This window comes from Sapajus apella, unplaced genomic scaffold, assembly GCF_009761245.1.
Source record: "Sapajus apella isolate SASKATOON/1434 unplaced genomic scaffold, GSC_monkey_1.0 scaffold29, whole genome shotgun sequence".
Lineage (NCBI taxonomy): Eukaryota > Metazoa > Chordata > Mammalia > Primates > Cebidae > Sapajus > Sapajus apella.
In genome coordinates this window covers 7,874,519-7,889,256 of record NW_022436969.1, presented here as the reverse complement: position 1 = coordinate 7,889,256, position 14,738 = coordinate 7,874,519, and the positions used below count along the sequence as shown (strand labels likewise).

The 14,738-nt window shown below is 44.4% G+C and overlaps 1 protein-coding gene across 3 annotated transcripts in view; it reads left to right on the top strand.

The window, feature by feature from the left end:
* Positions 1 to 14,738, top strand: part of LAMA3 (laminin subunit alpha 3) — a 262,162-nt gene that overhangs the window by 86,458 nt on the left and 160,966 nt on the right. For all 3 annotated transcript variants that reach the window (XM_032293185.1, XM_032293183.1, XM_032293184.1), the window contains exons 11-12: positions 1,343 to 1,405; positions 8,234 to 8,368. In XM_032293185.1, the coding sequence (XP_032149076.1) occupies positions 1,343 to 1,405; positions 8,234 to 8,368 (198 nt within the window). The remainder of the gene's footprint in view (positions 1 to 1,342; positions 1,406 to 8,233; positions 8,369 to 14,738) is intronic.

Below are 14,738 nucleotides of genomic sequence, written 5' to 3'. Positions count from 1 at the left end.
CCTGGCCCCACCCTCCTGACTCCTGCAGAGTGATCATAGGAAAAGCACATTGAGTTGTGGGGACATGGAGGCTGGGCTCACACGGATGGGTGACTATGTGGGGACATGGGGGGTGGGCTCACACGGATGGGTGACTATGTGGGGACATGGGGGCTGGGCTCACATGGATGGGTGACTATGTGGGGACATGGGGGCTGGGCTCACACGGATGGGTGACTATGTGGGGACATGGGGGCTGGGCTCACACGGATGGGTGACTATGTGGGGACATGCGGGGTGGGCTCACACGGAGGGGTGACTATGTGGGGACATGGGAGGTGGGCTCACACAGATGGGTGACTATGTGGGGACATGGGGGCTGGGCTCACACGGATGGGTAACTATGTGGGGACATGGGGGCTGGGCTCACACAAATGGGTAACTATGTGGGGACATGCGGGGTGGGCTCACACGAATGGGTGACTACATGTTCTCGTTCACACCTGCCAGCCTAGGTAATTACTTAAATTGCACTCACTTTCTCTGTGGAGATTGTCCTACTTTGGTTGATGAGACGCCATATCAGAATTTTGTCAATGTTGAATCGGTGAGTCTTGGGAGAAGGCTGAACAGAAATTATATTTGCTTTTTTTTTTTTTTTTTTTTTTGAGACAGAGTTTTGCTCTTGTCGCCCAGGCTGGAGTGCAATGGTGCGATCTCGGCTCACTGCAACCTCCACCTCCCAGGTTCAAGCGATTCTGCCTCAGTCTCCCAAGTAGCTGGGATTACAGGCTTGTGCCACCACATGCAGCTAATTTTGTATTTTTAGTAGAGATAGGGTTTCTCCATGTTGGTCAGGCTGGTCTCGAACTCCTGACCTCGGTGATCTGCCTGCCTCAGCCTCCCAAAGTACTGGGATTACAGGCATGAGCTAACGTGCCTGGCCTGCCTTTTTAGTGAAAAGAAGAAGAGGAAGAAACCTGAAGTAGTTTTATGGCATAAACACAATTTCAGGAAAAATACATGAAAGAAGACGTTTTTTTAAAGCCTTGAGTTTATGTTGAAAAAAAAAAAATAAACCAATGAAGATGGTAAGGAAGCCAAACTCATCCCTGCTCAGGCTGAGACTTAGCTATTGTGAGCACAAAACATTCATTTCTGTTCATCGTTATATAAATGGGAATGTCTGGCAAGTCTGGTTTCAGTTACTAAACACATTTGAGATACAGCAATCTTGCCTTTCTTTAAATTCGTCTGTATATGCTACTTTTCACTAAGTGCCTTCCTAGTTAGTACAACTTAATGTTTTACTTCAATATCTCTTTAATCATTCTATGTATTTTTTAATAAACTATTTTCACAGGAATTCCCATTTTTCCTATTTCTACTGCAAGTCCAGAAGATCCAGTAGCTGAAGATATAAAAGGCAAGTAACCGCCCTTTTGGATTAATTTTAGTGAAAATGTTATGCCCTCATTCTCTTCCTACTTCCTGTGCACACTGCCACATCCAAGGCCAAGTTTCCCTTCCTAGAGCATGGAGGATGCCTTGCAGAGTCCGCCTTCCTAGAGCATGGCAGGTGCCTTGCAGAGTCCACCTTCCTAGAGCATGGCAGGTGCCTTGCAGAGTCCGCCTTCCTAGAGCATGGCAGGTGCCTTGCAGAGTCCGCCTTCCTGAGCATGGCAGGTGCCTGGCAGGTGTCTCCTAGCTGACCTACTCTCCGCCCATCAGTCCCCACTCCAGCCTGTCTTTTACGATGCACTACCTGACATAGGAAGCTGCACAGAGCTTGGATTAGATATCACCAGCTTGCTCAAAGACCTTCAGTAGAAGCCAGTGGTCTGTTGTCTTTTTTGAGTTCCCAAAAAAACCTGAGAAAGGAATAGAGAGTAAGTCATTTATTTGGGAGGTGATCCCAGGAAGGGAAAGAGTCCGGGAGTGAAGGGAGCTGTGATTAGGGTGCAGTGGCAGGTAATGTCAGTCACTGCCGTTAGTGGAGGCATTCATGCTTCTGCAGCATGTACAGCTTGGCCTTCAGGAAGGCTGAGGAGCTTCTGCAGCCCCCAAACAAGCCCCTCAGAGAGTAGCGGTGGTGTGCAATAAGCAGTCTAGGGGGGTGGAGGGGTGAGTACTGGACGATGTGGGTGTTACATTTACCTAGTTGTTTGTTCCATCAATATTTTAAGATTCCTTGTTATGTGCAAAGTACCATTCTGGCTGCTGGGGACTTAGCAGTGAACAGAATAGAAAAGAATTCCCAGCTCTCTTGGAACTTATATTCCAGTGGAGGAACCCAGACAATAACATATATAATATAGAAAACCAAGCAAGGAAAATAGCTAATTCATTAGACTGAGAGGCAGAGTTGTGTTCTGAACATGCATGCCACTTTTAAGGGGGCGCCATTCACATCACAGGCATAAACTAACTGTGTGCGAAGATTCCAGGCCTCTAGGCTTGGTTCCAGAGCCATGGGCAATTCCTACATAAACCCATCATGACATCTGCAGGGATGCATAGATTCTCAGAAGGGCACGTCGGCACCAAGGGAAGGGCACAGCACATGCACATAGCCCACAGCCCACAGCTGGGCACCCTCTGGCTCATGCTCACATCCCCTGAGTTTGCCTCTCCTACTCCAGGGTGCCAGCAGCTGCCTGGTGGCCACTGGGGAGGAGATAGTGCCAGGCATGTGTGAGCACGGGTGCCCCTCCTCCTACAGCGCCAGGGTATGGGCCAGCAGAGAAGATGGTTTCAGAAGAGCTCTCCTTGGCAATGAAGTCCAGGCTCTACAACAATATAGTAACTCAGGTGTGGGCTGGAGGCAGCTGTGGTGATGAGTGCTGCTGAAAAAGCAGGGCAGAGAGGAGGTTAGGGATTGTGAAGCTTGCAGATTTAAATCAGGGCAGTGAAGGAAGGCCTCACTGAAGCAGATACAGGAAAGAGCAAGTGCAAAGTCCCTGGGGTAGGGGCAGCCCTGGGCCAGGGGTGTTCAGCAAACAAAAAGAGACCAGGTGTGTGAAAGCAGAGTGAGGGAAGGTGAGACTGGGAGGAAAGGAAGGCACCAGGGCCCGGATGGAGGCCCTCACCAGCCGCAGAGAGGCCTTCCCTTCCACTTGAAACGAGACAGGAGCCATGGAGAGTTTCGCACAGAGAAGTGACATTATACAGAAGGCTTTTTGGGGCTACTGTACTGAAAGAAAATCGCAGGAAAAGAGAAGCAGCAAGGGGGCCTGTTGGGAAGCTTTTCCATAATCCACGAGGAAGAGATGATGGCAGCTCAGACCCAGGTGGTGTCAGCGGAGATGACAGCCATGGGCAGACTGTGGATATCATCTGAAGGTAGAACCAACAGGATTTGCTGGGAGATTGCTAGACTAGAAGAAGAATATGAGAGAAAGGGGGCTCTGGGGTGACTCCAAGGCTTTCAGTTGAGCAAACAGAAGGAGGAAGTTGCTCTTTGTTGAAAGGGAAAGACTAAAACAAGACAGCAGATGCGTGGGCCAGAGGTGGGGGGCAGTGGTGGGGGCTCGGGGACGTTCTCTTCTGGCTGTTTTTTGTTTTCTCTGTGGAATAAGAAACAAGATCAGAGCAAGAAGCAAAGGAGGAGGGCTTGGAGTTGAGTAGGGAGAACGTATGAGAGTCACCCAGGAATCCGGGGGTGGAGGATGGGCTTGGGAATGTCATGGGATTGCTGGGCCGCACCAAAGGCTCCCTGGACGTCAGTTACAACAGGACCTCAGTTACCTTCCTGACTTCATTTCCTGCTTCTGCCCTACCCACCCCTGACAACTCAGTCTCATCGTGGTGCTGTGCGCTATTGCACCATGTGGGGGACTGTCTCATGTCAGATACTGGCGCACTTGAGGACAGCAGCTCTGCAGGGTGAGGCAGTCACGTTGACTTAGAGACGTGCCCACCAAGGCTCAGAGACGGCCAGGCACATTCTGATAGCTCGGTTTAGAGGCTCTGCACAGATGCCAATAACGGAGAATTTAAGGAATGGTGACTACTGTGGAGAATTGCGGTCTTGAATATTTAGCATATTCTTCATTCATTAAACTTTTATTAAGTGCCTAGGCTGTGCTAGTCACTGCCAGGCAGCTGCCTGATACACAGTTCCTGCTGCCTGGGAGCTCCCAGTCTGAGGAGACATGGAAAGGTCAACAGTTCTAATGGCAGGAATTAAGCGACCTGAGAGCATGTGGGAGTCGCAGCCTTACAGCCAGGGTGAAGGAAGGCAGGAAGGAAGGAGGGAGGGAGGGAGGGAAGAAGGAAGAGAAGGAAGGAGGGAGGGAGGGAGGGCAGGAGGAGAAAAAGGAGAGAGAAGTGCCGGAAGCGCTTCTCCAAAGCAGCAGGAGGAGGTATCTGAGCTGAATCTTGGAGCATGAAGAGGAGTCAGGCAGGCAGAGGGGCAGGGAAGAGAAGGCATGCAGCTAGGGGAGAGGGGATGGCAGACAGGTCCTTAGGGCTGAAGCATGGGATAGAGAGAGAAAGTTCAAGGAGAGGACCTAGAGGATTAAGAAAAGACCTGAGTGGGCAGCCAGCTCAGATGTGTGGGTTTGCAAGGCACAGCTGTGCCTCACCTAAGGGGTATCACAGTCACAGAAGACATTACAGATTTGCAGACTGATGATGATGATTTTATAGCAGGTGACAGGAAAGCGTCTTGAGGAAGGGGCACCTTTTTCTAATTTGCACAAAGGTGCCCCCTGGGTTGCTGGCAGCCTGGAAAATGTTGAAGGATCTCCTCTGTCACATATGAAGGACTTCGTATTGTGTCTTGCAGGTATTGGGTCACTGTCGAGGGATTTAAAACTGGGAAGTGATATGAAAAGGTTGACATTTTTGAAATATCACTCTTGACACCAGCATACAGAAGAAATTAGAAGGAGCAAGACAGGAAACAGAGAGCCTCCCTAGGAAGTTCTCGAAATAATCCAGGCAAACAGAAATGAGGTCTGGAAGTCTGGCAGTAGAGAGGGACTCAAGGGATTTTCTTGAGATATAATCACTGTGACTTAGTGATGAGGTGTGGGATGTTCTTTCTTTTTCTATTTTAATCAGAATTCTTTGAACTTCAATGCCAAGGTAAAGTCCAAGTTTCTCACTGAGTCTCAATACTTGATTTAATGTCAAGACTGGAATTCATGGTAAAGACGTTCCCTTTCTCCATGGCATTCATGCTCAGCCTACAGGGCTGTGGCATTAGGACCTTGTATGGCAGCTGTGATGGATGGTCAGGGTGGTGCTCCTGCCAGCCTGGGTTCCAGGGCTTCCCTTGTCATGAATGTGTCCTTGTCACTTCTGAAAAGAAGGAAAAACTTTCTTCTACCCTCTTAGGTTCCATGGCTGGGCCTAGAATTAAATGAACCTAAGACAGATGAACAGTTAAAAAAAGCATACAAATTTATATAATATTTTTACATGTACATGAGAGTCTCTGAAAGGAAAATCAAGACCTGAAAAAGCCATTAGGCCCCAAAACCTATGTATTGTACATGTTTACACAAAGAGCAATGAAGTATGGAGTGTGACAAGACAAAAGAGCTTGGGCTAGTGGCTGTACACTGTGGGACCCTGGCTAGGCAGCACTGGGGGAAACTACGTATTATTTTATTGGGTTTGTTGGTGCAGATTCAGTCTAGTCGACTCCCAGTCTCTAGTGATAAGAATGCTGTGTCTTCCTGGTACAAGGAGGGCAGGCACCTTTCTCCTGGGAAATTTTATGACCTGCTTTGAGGTAGAAAGGGTGAGATCAGAAAACCCTTCCTGCATCTGCAGCTTCTAAAGTGCCTTTGCTGGAAACAGTCAGTATGCTAAAATGGCATATTCTAAACCCTTTCGTTTCCAATGCTGTTTTTGTCAAATTAGGCAACTGTTTGGTTTAAATATGAACAGTCAAAGATCATGTAAAGACTATAAAGTTGTTCTGATTTACGGGGATTTTTTTCCTTAATTATTGTATTAGAAAAAAATAATCCCACAACTTTGTTACTAACCTTTTATTTGAAAAATTAAGGATTTAGGGCAAAGGGATTTGGCTACTTTTCATATTAACTACTATTTTAACTCTTATAGACAGTCTTTCCAAAATGCATGAGACTCTCCTTCCCTGGTGAGTAGGGTGGACCCAGTTGAATCTTTGTCTTTTAGGGTCTTCCTTAGGGCATCTGTTGCAAATTTAGATATTAACGCAATAGATAGAAATACAGATGCTCTCAGGGCTGAGCACGGTGGCTTATGCTGTAATCCTGCACTTTGGGAGGCTGAGGCAGGAAGATCACCTGAGGTCAGGAGTTTGAGACCAGCCTGGCCAACATGGTGAAACCTTGTCTCTACTAAAAATACAAAAATTAGCCAGATGTGGTGGTGTGCGCCTGTTATCCAAGCTACTCGGGAGACTGAGGCACACAAATCACTTGAACCCGGGAGGCAGAGATTGCAGTGAGCAGAGATCAAGCCACTGCACTCCAGCCTTGGTGACAGAGTGAGACTCTGTCTCAAAAATAAATAAATAAATAAATAAAAAGAAATAGATGCTTTAAATATGAGATTGCTTTGAATATATATACTAATCTAGGACATGCTCTGAAAGTTGCTTTTAACATCATTCTCAGCTAGTATGTTTAGTATAATAGAAAGAACACTGACTTTAAAATCTGGCAGTCCTGGGTTCAAATTCTGACTCTGCTTTCTGGGCTGTGTGACCTTACGCAAGTTAATTAACATTTCTGAGCATTTTTTTTTCATCTGTAAAAATCTTACCTAACAGGGCTTTTATTTGACTTCATTATTATTTTTGAGCAATATTTGCTTCCTGAGGAATACTGTGCGCTGGCCCTGGGAGCCCTGTGGTGACATCTCACTAAGTGTCCAGTCTGCTGGGTGATTTACTTATATATTTCTGTGTCATAAGTCATCCCAAAACTTAGTCGCTTAAAAGAACAAGGGTTATTTCTTTCCATTGCGTGGGTTGGCTGGGCGGGTCTTCTGCTGGACTTGCTGGAGGGTCTTCTGGGGCTGGATTTGGCTAGGACACTTGGGAGTCTCCCTCTTTGTGGCCTTTTGTCCTCAAGGAGGCCAGACTAGGTCACTCCCACGGTGATCTCAGGATTCCTGGAGGGCAAGAATGGAGACAGCAAGGCCTGTAGTGACCTGGGCTCAGAAGTCACGAGACAACACTTATACCTCATCCTAGTGGTCAAAACGTCATGGGCCAAAATGCGATTCCAAAAATGAAAGTGTTGTGAGACAGAAACACAGCTAAGATAGAGAATAAACGGAGGAAAGTGGGGGCCATTTGTACAGACTGGTCAGGGGGTCCTTCTGAGGAGCTGATGTTTGACGCCTGGTGGATGAGAAAGAGCTGACTGTGCTCAGAGCTAGGGGAAAGGCATACCAGGCAGAGGGACTGGCCTGAGCAGGGGTCCTGAGGTGGGAAAGCCTTGGATAGAGGCACCAGAAGCAGGCTGGCTGCGGGGAAGGCAGGGTGCCGGGAGGATTAAGTGAGCCGATCCAGGGGAACCCCCCAATGATAGTAGGGCTGAATTTATGTTCGTTTCTTTTCTTCTTAAAATTGGTAGGAAGAGGCCGGGCATGGTGGCTCATGCCTGTAATCCCAGCACTTTGGGAGGCCGAGGCAGGTGGATCACCTGAGGTCAGGAGTTCAAGACCAGACTGATTAACATGGAGAAACCCCATCTCTACTAAGAATACCAAAAAAAAAAAAAATGAGCCAGTCATGGTGATATATCCCTGTAATCCCAGCTACTTGGGAGGCTGAGGTAGAAGAATTGCTTAAACCTGGGAGGCGGAAGTTGCTATGCGCTGAGATCCCACCACTGTACTCCAGCCTCGGCGATAGAGACTCTGTCTCAAAAACAGAAAAAAAAAAAAAAAAATTGGAAGGAAGAAATATGTTTAATTCACTATTGTGATAAGATGAGAATCTATTAAATTGAAGTTAGACTTAACAAAGCTCCGCTTTAGAGGGCAAAGAAAATGTGTCCACAGGAATAGAAAGAATGGTTTGTAAAGGCATGCCCATCCCTGGATTTTTTTTAATGATATTTCTGACCTTTTGTGAATTTTTAAAAATCTCCCTTCAAGTGTAATCTTCTGAGTTAAGAATGTTTAATAGCCATAGATAATTCATAATCTGTATTTCCATGATAGAAATCTAGGGGAAGGGAGAAATTAAGAAAGGGATAGCGGATGGAGACCCCCTCTGAAAGTTTCCTGTTTTCCGCAGGGTGTGACTGTAATCTGGAGGGCGTTCTCCCTGAAATATGTGATGCCTACGGAAGGTGTCTGTGCCGCCCTGAGGTCAAGGGCCCTCGGTGTGATGCCTGCCGCTCTGGTTTCCACTCATTCCCTATTTGCCAAGGTAAGTGAGCAAAATATAGCATATTCATAATCAATCCCTCAAGATAAATTTCCTTCTGAGGAAATGCAGATATTTCTGGCAGAGCTGTGTGGCTTGCAGTTTAATAAATGGGCCCTGGCTTATACATGGATGTTACATATGACTGTCCTACCTGGACCTTGTCACCTCCCTTCTTTCCAGCCTTACCCTGCCACCTCCCTGGTAGTGAGGCACATGGACTCTGAAATCATCTGTTTGGGTTCAATTACTGGCTCTGGAGAGGAGGTGGTATCTGAACAGCATTTAGGAACCTGCCAGCACGTCTCAGATTCTGTTGGGTGGGGGGCTCTGGATGCCAGTTGGCTTTGCAAATTGGAAGTGTGTAAATAAGGTTAGAAAGACGGGAAGGTGGATGACAGAAGGAGGCAGGGTGTTCTAGAGAGAGGGGGCAGCATGTGTAAACCGTAGAGACATGAGACCACAACTCCCCCTCCCCTACTTGTTTGTATCTAGTATTCCATCCTAGTAAGAGTCGCTGCGGGGGATGAAGGGTGGGAGGAGGAGGTATCTGGTCCAGTCCCTAGAGCATGGCAGGTATGCACTCACTCAACTTTGGGTGAGTGAACGGATGAATGAATGAATTTGCCCAAATTATTCTCCCCTGCCTCCTTTCTACTGTCTGATATTATTCTTTTTCCTGCAGACAATGGTGTAGGGGAAGGGAGGAGAAAGAGGAGAAGATTATCAGCTTGGGATTGAGGCAGGAAATAAAACACCACTTCAGACACTATAAACAGAAAGAGATTTACTGTAGGTAATTAGGTGCTAACCCAGAGGAGTTGTTAAGAGCCAGAGCAGCAGGCTCTAGGCTGGGCTTCCAAGGAGGCCTCCCATGGAATGGCTGAGTTTTAAGCCCAGACTGCTATGGCCCAGTGCAAGGACAAGAGGACCATGGTTGGTGCCTTCATCTCTTGGCACCCAGGAAGCCAGAGACAGGGCACAGCTACAGAAATGCGCAACCAGTTACAGGATGCAGCCTCCGCCTTATTTCCCATCTTTCTAGTCTGATTCATACACTTTCAATTTGCAAACCTAATAGGCATTCACAGCCCTGCTCCAACAGAGTCTGAGAAGTGCTGTCTTTAGCTTTCCAGCCTCTGAACACAGGAGGAGTTTAGAATAGGTATTAGGACATCTCACCTGCAAGGTCAGCCACGCTAAGGAACTGTGAGCATGAAAAACCCTCCCCTAAGCTGGAGGACAAAGTAGTGAAGAGCAGGGGTAGCACTAGCTATCAATTTGGCAAGTTACTTAACCCCTCTGTTCCTCAGTTTCCAAAAAATAACACCTGTCTCATAACACATTGATGTGAGGGTTACATGTGTAGTGACAGGTGAAGCTCTTAGAACCAGGGAAGTACTTGCTTGTAAGTTAGCTATTCACTTTCACATTTCTTCTCCAGACCTGTATATACTTTCCTCTGCATCATTTTAAGAGCTTATAGTCCCAGTTCCAGCCGTCTCCGTTTGCTTAAATGCCTGAATGCCATACCCCAAACCTTTCCTTTACCTTCTGGCTCCTGGTGTGCAAAACATTCTTGTGTCTGAAAATATCTTAAAGTTTTCTTTTTTTTTCCTCCTCTCAACCAGCCACAACTTTAGACTCATTCTGGCAGAATGAATTACAAATATTCTAAGTTAGTCATTTATATGGACAAAGCTCGTGTTTATGGATGCAAAAATAATATATAATATAACACTTTTGGAATGCCCTTTTCCACATTTCTCTACTACTAGAACTAATTTATTTTAAGGTAGGTAGAAAATGCATGAATGTATTCAAGATAAAAGCAGAGGGGAGGAAGGACTTTCTTAACCACAGAGTAGGGAGCTTAGTAGATACTCTCTCCAGTAAAACAGAAATGTGAGTGGTGAAAATATTTTGAAAAATTGTTTGAAATCTCTATTAATGGTCATAAGAGCATATAGTAAATGAATAATTATTTGAGGAAATTGAATGTAGGTAAGAACAATGAATATTGGTAAGAACATTTGAGCCATGACCCCCTTCATTATACACCCCCAACTCTGTTTTATAGAAGCTCTATCCATATGTGTCACCAAGAAGATGGGGACTTTCTTTACCCTATACCCCGGTTTGGGGCTATGGTTTGTTTCATTTTGGGGGAGTCAGGCCACTGATATTTCTCATCCTTCTGCAATCCTGTATAGCAGAAGCCCTATTCCAGGTGGTCTCAGCAAAGAAGACCAGCTTGCTTTTACCCACCAGGCCTCCACTTGTAAGGTAGGAGCTCTAACTTAGACATTTCAGGCTGAGAATTGTGGGATCCCAATCACCCCTACCCAGGCTGGCTCATAGAGTAGGGGTCCATAGTGGGAGAGAAAAACTTAGAAGACCAGGGGTTGCCACCTCTACCTGTGTCCACTTGTAGAGCAGAGTATCCCTTCAGATAAAATGGGTCCCCACCTCTAGCTCTGGTGGTATAGTGGTGGGATAGTGGTATGTCATTCCCACTCCCCCATCCCCAGCAAAGAAAGGTAGGTCATAAAGACAAAGAGCTCTGCAGCTCTGCCTGAGGGAACTGGCTTTTTGGAACACAGTAGAGAACTCTATACCCAAGGGGATTTTTGGAAAACAATGAAGATCTTGGCATATAACAATTAAGAAGACTCTGGTAGTTCTGATACAAGCAAAACAGCAAAGCAGCCAGAAGTTTAATAAAGCAAATTGGAGAAAGCAACAGCCAAAAAGAGTCTTCCTGATGTTGCAGATAATTCTGGAGGTTGAAAAGGCTATGTGCAGGCACTAGGCTCTACTTCAGAGAAAGACATGGGGCAGACTCAGAAACAGCCCCCAAGTACCACAACAACCAACTAACACAGTGTGGAACCTCACTGGCACAAGGGGCTTAAGTGCAACCTCTGGCCAAACATGGGGTAAACAAGCTACTCTGATACAGTGGCAGCTCCTAGGGAGTCATGCTTAAAAATAATATAGTCATCTCTGGCAACCTAGAAGGCCATATGTATGTCCAAGACCGTGCCCTCAGTGATCAGAGAGGGGAAATCCAAACTAGTGATTCCTGGCGGAATATGGGGCTGAAAAAAGAAAAAAAAAAAGGAAAAGAAAATAAAAAGTAAACACCCTGACCTGTGGTTGCAGCCTCCAAGCACACACACATGCAATGAGTGACCCTGACATAGTCAGGCCAGAAGATAAAAACAAGGACAGAAATCTCAGCAGGAACATCAAAGGCTGAATGCTGCAGGGGACATAGACTTTGTAGAATTAATTTAGCCAAGCCACTAAACGAACAACCAGTCAAGCAAACAATAGCAATAGTCCTGGTAATGGACAATATATTACCTAAAATGTCCACTTTCCAAAAAATTATGAGATATTCAAAGAAGCAAGGAAGTGTGACCCATACATAGGGGAAAAAGAAGACAATAGAAACTGCTTTTGAATGAACCAGATGATAGTCTTAGCAAAGACTTTAAAGCAGCTGTGAAAAATTTGTGCAGAAGACTAAAGGAAATCATGTTTAATGAATTAAAGGAAGGTATGATGACAATGCCTCATCAAATAGAGAATATCAATAAAGAGAGAAAAATTGTTTTAAAAAATAACCAAATGGAAATTTTGGAGTTGAAAAGTATAATAACTGAAATGAAAAATTCACTAAAGTCTCTCAATAGTAGATTGAGCTAGCACAAGACAGAATCAACAAACTTAATAACAGATTGATGGAGATAATGCAGCCTGAAAACAGGAAGAAAAAAAGAACAAAAATAAATGAACAGGTCAGGTGTGGTGGTTCATGCCTGTTATTCCAGCACTTTGGGAGGCCCAGGCGGGCAGATCACTTGAGGTCAGGAGTTTGAGACCAGCCTGGCCAACATGGCGAAACTCTGTCACTACTAAAAATACAAAAATTAGCCAGGCGTGGTGGCGGGCACCCGTAATCCCAACTACTTGGGAGACTGAGGCAGGAGAATCGCTTGAACCCAGGTGGCAGAAGTTGCAGTGAGCCAAGATCATGCCGCTGCACTCCAGCCTGGGCAACAAGAGTGAAACTCTGTCTCAAATAAATAAATAAACAAATAAACAGAACTTCAAAGAAATATGGGATACCATTAAGTGCACCAACATATGTGTAATGAGAGCATTAGAAAGAGAGGAGAGAGAAAGGAATAGAGAAAAATAGTCAAAGAAATAATAGCTGAAAGCTTACCAGATTTAATGAAAAGCCATCTATACACCTAGGAAGCTTAATGAACTCCAAGTAGCATAAATACACAGGGACCCATCTGTACACCTGAGAAGCTTAATGCACTCCAAGTGGTATAAATACACAGGAATCTGCAGCCAGACGTATTGTAGTTAAAATCATGGTTAAAAGTTTGAAAGACAAAGACAAAGAGAAAACCTTGAAAGGTGGAAAAAAAGACTCACGTACACAGGAACCCCAGTTAAAATAACAACTGACTTCTCATCAGTAACAATAGAGGCAAGAAGGCAGTGGGATCATATATTCTAAATACTGAAAGTGAAAAAACTGTCAACCAAGAATCTTCTGTCCATCAAAATTACTGTTCAAGATCAAGGCTAAGTAAAGACTTTCTCAGTCTTTGTTACTTCCTGAACAAAAACTGACAGGATTCACCTGACCTGACCTACGAGAAATAATGGAAATGATAAAGGTTGTTCTTAAAGCTGAAGCAGGCGCCATCAAACAATAACTTGAATAACATGTAAAAATTACAAAAAGCAGCATAGCTGAATATTTTTATACATTCTTCTCTTGACTGATTTTAACAGAAAGTATACAAACTATAGAAAGGCAGGCAATAACAAGCACTGGCATGGATGTGGGGAAATTTGAACCCTCGTACACTGATGGTGGGAATGTGAAATAACACGGTGACTTTGGAAACACTTTACGTTATAACCCAATAAACACACACACACTAATAGATGATAGAGATATCTAACAAAACGTAAATAGCTGTGAACAAGAGCTTTGCAAGACAGTTTTGCTATTCCTGAAAAAGTTAAACATAAAGCTACTATACTACCCACCCCTCAGTGAATATCCAAAAGAAATGAAAACACATCCACACAGTAACTTGTATATGAATGTCCATGGCAGCATTATGCAGAATAGCCAAAATGGGGAAACAACTCATATGCTCATCAACTGATGAATGGATTAATAAAATTTGGTATATCCATACAATAGGGTATTAATTAGCAACAAAAGAGAATGAAGTACTTATGTCTGCTACCACATGAATAAACCTTGAAAACTTACACTAAATGAAAGAAGCCAATCACAAAAGTCACATATTATATGATTCATTTATAGGAAATGTCCAGGATAGGAAAATTTACAGCAATTGAAAGCAGATTTGTGGTTGGGAGGAAAGGCGGGGGACAATGTGGACCGACTGTTAATGAATATGGGATTTCTTGGAGGGGGAACAAAAATGTTCTAAAATTAGATTGTGCTGAAGGTTGCACAACCCTGTGAATATATTAAGCAACATGGTTTTACACTTTAAATGGGTGAATTGTAGGGTATATGAATTATATCTCAATAAACTTGCTTTTAAAAAGGTAAAGCAGAGGTAGGAGGTGGAACCCCAACACACTAAAGAAGGGGTCTTCCGCCCCAGACACTTGTCACCCTTATGTCTTTGTAAATTTGACTCTCATCTCTCTAATGTTTTATAGCAACGATCAAATAATGTGCATTTGAGTTTTAGAGTTAAAAGGAACTGAAATTGCAAGTACTTATTTTATGGCAACCACTCTGAGACCCAGGAGAATACGTAGGGAGTAGATAGCTGCAGGGTGGTGAATAGCACCCGCATTTCTTTACTCTCAGCCTGGTGTGCAGTAGGAACTGTATTCTATTCTTTAAACCCCTTCATCGCCAAGTGATCTAGGACATCAAGAAGCATGAGGGCTGTGCTTCTAAGACTGAGCTTTTCATACTGCTGTTCACTGTCCATTAGTGGATAGCGAAATCAACTTAGAGGGTATGGACTAGCATTACAATAAAGTAGAATAGACTAGAAATTATTAGAGTGCATCATAAGTAGTAGAGAAAATAAATGTCTTGCAAAGTTCTTGTTCATAGTTATTTACGTTTTGCTAGGTATTTCTATCATCTGTGTGTGTGTGTGTGTGTGTGTGTGTGTGTGTTTTGGGTTATATAATGTAAAATGCATTTTTTACTCTGAATGTGGCTAAAAAAGTTTGGAAGCTGCTATGCTAAAAGATCCTGAAGGATTTTATCTTTGCTTCTGAGGATGGGAAGTAGTTTGTTACTTTTCTTTTATTCTGAGTAGTTTCTCACTTTGTT